We start from the raw sequence: 5,933 nt of genomic DNA on the forward strand, positions 1-5,933 counted from the left end.
CAACCCGCCCGGGGCCTCGCTGCGCCTCTCGCACGGGCCGGAGGGCGGGCAGAGGGCCGAGCTGGCGCCGCTGGCGCCGCCGCAGCAGCCGCGGGAAGACCAGAGGAGGAGGTGGAGAAGGGGAAGACGTAGGCAGGCCGGGCTCCCGGAGTTGAGCGGGCTCCGCAGGACGCGCGTGTGGAGCCGGCCGGCGACAGGGAGGGGGTTATAGCGCCGCCACCGCGCCCCTCCCCCTCCCCCGCCCCCCGCCTCCCCCGGATTCCGGCCCGGGACCCGCACCTCGGAAGCGCGCAGGGGTATCGCGGGCCAAATCGGGCCCGGCCGCCACCGCCACTGCAGTGGCCACACACGCGCTCACGCAGGCAGATAAATGCATCCAAGCTCGGCGCCCGCGGCTCAAAGCCCACAGGCGCCGGGGCTCCCGGAGCGCCCCTCCCTCGAGCTTGCCCACCCTTCAGTGCCAGCTGCAATCCTGCGGCACCGGGCGGGGAGGGGAGGAGGCCGCTGCAGAAGCACGGCCGTCTCCGGCTCGCCTCTCTCTAGGGCCCCAGCGGCAGTAAAGGGCAGCGCCCAGAGCTGCTGCGCCAAAAAGGGCATGAGAGCCGGCCCGGCCCCCGCCCGGCGCTCGGGCCGCTTCCCACCGTGCGGATCCAGGGCTCCAGCCTTCCCCTCTCCATAAAAGGAGGGGGAGTGAGTCTCTGTGGAGAGGCGGGGCGGGTTTAGGGGCGCGTCTAGGGCACTCACCTGACGGCTGCCACGCGCCCGCGCCCCAGAGCCAAAGCTTGGGACACCTGATTGAGGAACTTGCACTCTTGTGTCGAGGTGGAAACGAAGCCCGGGTCGGGGAGGAGGCTGCCGCCTGCCTCATCGCCACCTTGACACCCTGCACCCTCCAGATCCCTAGCCCCTGGCCGAAGGCCCAGCCGCACCCTGAACCCGGGGAGCTGAGGGGGTAGAAGGAAAGACAGAAAAGAAGCCACGGGTGAGGAACTCCTGGGTTCTGCCTTGGGATCCAAGGGAACGCAGAGCGCCACCTCCGGCCAAGTCATAGCACAGACCGGGTGGCGGGGAAGCTACATGGGGGCAGAAGTCTGATCAGGGTTGGACGCCTGCTAGACAGGGTTATCCCACTGCAAGACAGATTTCAGGTGGGAAGATATATTTTCAGATATCAAGTGCCTCTCCATGCACCGGAGTTAGGGGATTTGTGGATCTTTCGAATCCCAAAGCTAGACAAGCCTAGGGCTCCGAAGACCAAAACGTTCCACGGATAGGAGTGTAATAGAGAATACTGCCCGTCCAGTTCACTCCTTATCATATGGATTAACCCGTGCACCCTGCCCCAGTTGACACCCCCCTCCCCAATCTTCTTTGTCCCCAGACAAAGGCGCAACGGGGCAGGAGCCTTTTATCCCCAGCTCCCCGGGTTCTTGCATTTCAAAGGCCAAGTTGGAAGGGCCCTTCTAGGGCGGCTCACCTAGCCCCAAATACCTGGGGGGGAGAGGGGGTATCAAGCCTCCCCTGATAATCGTTGCAACCGGCTTCTACTGTTGTTACACAGACTTCCTTAGGCTTGCAGCCTCCCCACCCATCGCCACGCCCCTGCCCTAACACCTGAGGTGCTCAGGAGATAAGATGACACCCCCTCTTGGCCTAACAAGGGATTCTGGAAAACGTTGGGAAGCGCCCCACCTCGAGGTCCTCGAAAGCCAAGGCCTTATCCGTGTTGGTGGAACTTTGTGCAGCTCTGGCGGTAGAAGCTCACTGGATGGCTTCTGGCGGCGACTACCAGGACCCAGCTGGACCTGGGTAGAGTTCCTCACCTTCTTATGCCGAGAGTACTGCCCGTCCTGTCCTGCCAAGCCCTCGGGCTCCTCGCAGGCAGAGAGGACCAGAGGACACCTCTTTGCAGTTCGACGACCCGGTGTGACGGTGGATATGGGAATCCAGGAAGAAGATCGGGTTGCATTGCGGAGGGGATGCCGCGCCCGTCCGGCCACCACCTCCGCGTGGAGGCCCGCGGGTTCCTGGGGACCCCGCCTGTCGGTGCTTTTCTCTCCCCCTTACTCTCGGCGCTGCAGAGGCGCCCAGCTGGAAATCAGAGCATGGCGGAAGGATTTCTGAAGGTGCAAGGGGACATCTGGGGCCAGAGTGAAGCTAGGCCTGGATGCAGTGCCGGGGACGCGGGAGCTGCGGGGAGCTGGGTGCAGGCACTGCTCTAATCGCCGACCGCTATTAAAAATAAAACCGCGACCCGTCGTCATAGCGACCGCAACAACAGCGGCCGCGCGAGGGTGGTAAGAGCTTGTGCAGCCCGGCGCCAGCCGCCTGAGGGGACTGGGGCAAGCGCCCTTAAGCTTACAGGGTTCTCTGATGTGAGACAGCGACCCCTACCCACTCACCCTCCCATAGGTCCTCGGAAGACGCCTAACACACGGACACCTGGTCTCTGAAAACTGCGACTGGCTAAAACATGTGGACAAGGGCCTAAAGGAGAACCAGCCAACTCAGACCAGCCCTGTGCCTCGGTTCCTCTTGGGACCCGCTGCTCACTCTCCATTTTTCATTTTGACCTCTGAAGAAGGGGCTGTGTGAGGGGGTGAGGTTCAGGTGTCAGGCTTCCAGAGAACACCAAGAAAGCAAGCCAAGCTGGCGGGTTTGCATGCGCTCGAGGCCACCGCACCTGTCCCGCCCGCGCCTCGGTGATCCCTTCTGGTGGGAGAGATCACGTGCTTCCCTCTGGCTGGGATTCGAGTTTCACTTCCAGCCGCTATTAGGCGGTTCACTCGGTTCACTGCAAACATTTGATAATGAGGCTAAATATACTTTAGAGTCGGAGGAGGTGTGGGCGGCTGCTGCCCTAGCCTGTAGGTGCGTCGCTCCAGGCTCCACGGGGCATCCCCGCCCCAGCGACTGAGAACAACCCCCAAGCCCGGTGACAAACAAAGACCCGCACCCACCCCCAAATAATCCTGCCCCAACCAGGGCAAACATCTTAGAGGCTGTGGACACCTGATGTCAGGTGGAGGGTCCCTGGAGGAAGAAGGTACCAGCATCCCCGAGCTAGGCGAGGAGGTGGGGACCGGCACCAGAAGATGCACCTGGCGGTGATCAGGGATGTCCGGTCGCCCCCAGAGCGGATGCTTCCGGCCCGTCTCCAGCGCCCCCGGCGCAGCGCGACGTGTCCGCCCGCCCATAATTAAAGTGTCAAGTGCTTCAAATAGCCCAAGAGAGGGGTTGAGCAGCTGAGGTAACCAACTAACAACTAACCCCTGATGGTGCTCTCTCCATCCAAGACCGGGAGCACACGGGAGTGTAGACAACGACTGTGAGAGGAGGGAGACCGTCGGGCTGGACTAAGGAATCGCCTCATAGCCCCGCATCTTAAACGTGAAGCACTCCTTTTCCCCCACACTCATCCACAACTCAATTATCCGTGCTCAATTATTGCAATCGCTGTTATTGCGATCATTAGCTGCAAGGCCCGATACTGAGCCCTGATACTGATGTCGGTCTTTCTTCCTGCGAAATAATTTCACACAGCCACCCGGAGGCAGAGGGACTTAGACCTTCTTCCAGTCTACAGAGAGCAGGTGGTACTGGGTCCCAGGGACCCAGGGTGCCATCCCTTGGGAGATCCAAGAAGACAGGAAACTAGAATGGCCCAGGTTGCATTTGCACTAGGCAAGAATGTGAAGGCTATATGGATGGGTAGCTCCAAGTCTAGACAGCCCAGCCCAGCCCCTAAAAGAGGCTCCTTTGCTCTGTGCTGCAGACACAGAGCTCTTTGCTCTGGTGTCATTGGTGTGATCTGTCCCTGGCTCGCCTTGAATTTGGTTTCTTTATCTGTGGGAAAAAAAAAAAAAAACAACAACAACAAATTTGGAAGTCAGTGTTTCACCCTGCAGGTGGTCTCTGCACCCAGCAGTCCCCAGGAATCCACAGGACCCTCTCTATGCGGGTGGGGCCAGCTGGGCCCCAGGCATCCAGGCTCTGCCAGAGCCATCCCAGAACAATTTGTAATGTTGAAACACCAGTTTCCCTTTATCTCTGGGCAAGGCTTTCTTGGTTCTGGGCAATTAACCCAAATGGAGCCTCAGCCATGTGGGCTCTGGTCCTTGAAGATCAAAAGTGCCCGGCCACAAGCCTTAATTATGTCATTATCTTGCCCCCCCCCTCCTTCCTTCAGGCTAAGGATCGGGCCTTTCCAGTTCAGGCTCCCCAGAAAACAAGATAAGTCTGTGCTGGGGTGGGAGGGCACCTCCAGGCTGATTTCCACTCCCTAGTCAGTGTTTTTATTTTCACTTTTAAATACACAAACAGAAATTATGTTTAAAATAGCCTATAAACCCACAATAGACTTGTGGATGTTTTGTGAATGAAGACCTATGTAAAGGAATGTACCGTGGCTTTTGAAAGCAGAACCTAGAGGCGAGGGAAGGTAGCACAGGCGATAGTCTGCTTGCCTAGCAGAGACAAAGCCCTGGGTTCTGTTCCCAGCACCAAATAAAAACTCTGGTGAAGCAGGCTTGTAATTCCAGCACTCTGGAGGCTGGAGATTGGGAATTCAGGGTCATCCTTGAGACACACTGCGGGGCTCAAGGCCATCCAGGGACACATTAGACCCTGCCTTAGGGGAAGGAAGGAAGGAGGGAGGAAGGGAGGGAAAGAAGGAATGAAGGGGAAGGGAAGAAAGGAAAGGGACAGGACAGAAGAAAGCTCAGCCAGGCATGGTGGTGCATGTTATAATCCCAGAACTCAGGAAGCTGGGGCACGGGATTACCTCAACTTCAAGGATAGCCTGACCTACATAATAAGATCCTGTCTCAAAAACAAAACAAAAAAGTGGAAACCCAAAGAGTACAATAAATTCTGTTCTGGTCAGAAGTTGAAGCTACAGGTGGCCACCAGGCCTTGAGGTGTGTCTGGTCAGAACTGCTACCTGCAAAGCATGGAGGCTCAGAAGCCTCGGGACTCTGGATCCTAGGCAGGGTGGAGAAAAAATTAATTTAAAAAAAAATTTAGGTGGATGAGTGTCCTTCACGTATGTCTGTGACCACAAGCATGCCTGGTGCCTGTAGAGGCCAGAAGAAAGCATCAAATCCTCTGAAAGTGGAGTTACAGTTGTGAGCTGCCGTGTGGGTGCTGAGAATCAAACCCAGGTCCTCTAGAAGAGCAGCCAGTGCTCTTAACTGCTGAGCCATCCCTCCATCCCCCAGAATAAAACTTCTGTTAGTAACTTTTGTAATAACTATGGATTACAGCGGTAACATTTTGCAAGTATGAAGTTAAATAAGTAACATGGCTATTATTCATTTCACACACACACATCCCATACCCCCTGGTAAATGTGGTTCAAATACACTAAAAATAACCTGTGGAAATCAGTCTGGTAGAGGCATCAGGAGGCTGAGGCGATAAGACCAAAAGTTCCAGGCCAACCTGACTGGACAAGACCCTGTCTCAAAATAAACAAACAATTAAAATTTTAAATAAGAAAATAGAAAAGGTATCTGAAACCCCTTCTGATGGCTTATGCCTGTAATTCCAGCACTTGAGGCTGAGGCAAGGGAACTGGGAGTTCTAGGCCAGCCTGGGCTACATAGTGAGTTTCAGGCTAACCTGGGCTATCATATGAGATGTCTCAAAAAAAAAATCCCCAAATCAAGGAAGAGAACTTGTGTTCATGTATTTCCTCTTTGAGCCAAGTAAGGATCCTAGCTTCTGAACTCAACATGCGTAGGACACTGCCCACCACCCCCCACTTCTGTGTTACTCTGGGTATACTGGCCTCTCAGAAGCTCAGATTTGTCTGAGCAACAAGCAGCTCTGCAGGTAGCCTTTAGAAATGTGTGCCTGGCATCTGGATAAACACTGAGAGGCAGAAGTATACCAGGCCTTCTTGGAACCCGCAGTATCTAGGAAGCAATAAA

The 5,933-nt window shown here is 56.2% G+C and overlaps 1 protein-coding gene across 3 annotated transcripts in view; it reads right to left on the minus strand.

The window, feature by feature from the left end:
• Pdgfa (platelet derived growth factor subunit A) overlaps nucleotides 1–2,250 on the minus strand; it is a 20,744-nt gene extending 18,494 nt beyond the window's left edge. Inside the window, exons 1-2 of one of the 3 annotated variants that reach the window (XM_026789301.1) lie at nucleotides 1,693–1,746; nucleotides 745–944 (exon numbers count right to left, since the gene is read on the minus strand). Coding sequence is in view for 2 of the 3 variants with exons in the window: in XM_005367089.3 (XP_005367146.2) it covers nucleotides 745–1,049 (305 nt within the window). In the remaining variant the exon portion in view is untranslated. Of the gene's footprint in view, nucleotides 1–744; nucleotides 1,654–1,692; nucleotides 1,747–1,823 lie in introns of those variants that run through there. The other 2 variants (XM_026789300.1, XM_005367089.3) reach the window with 2 other exon arrangements.
• Nucleotides 2,251–5,933: the final 3,683 nt, after the last annotated feature.

Source organism: Microtus ochrogaster, unplaced genomic scaffold (assembly GCF_000317375.1).
Source record: "Microtus ochrogaster isolate Prairie Vole_2 unplaced genomic scaffold, MicOch1.0 UNK16, whole genome shotgun sequence".
NCBI classification, from domain to species: Eukaryota; Metazoa; Chordata; class Mammalia; order Rodentia; family Cricetidae; genus Microtus; species Microtus ochrogaster.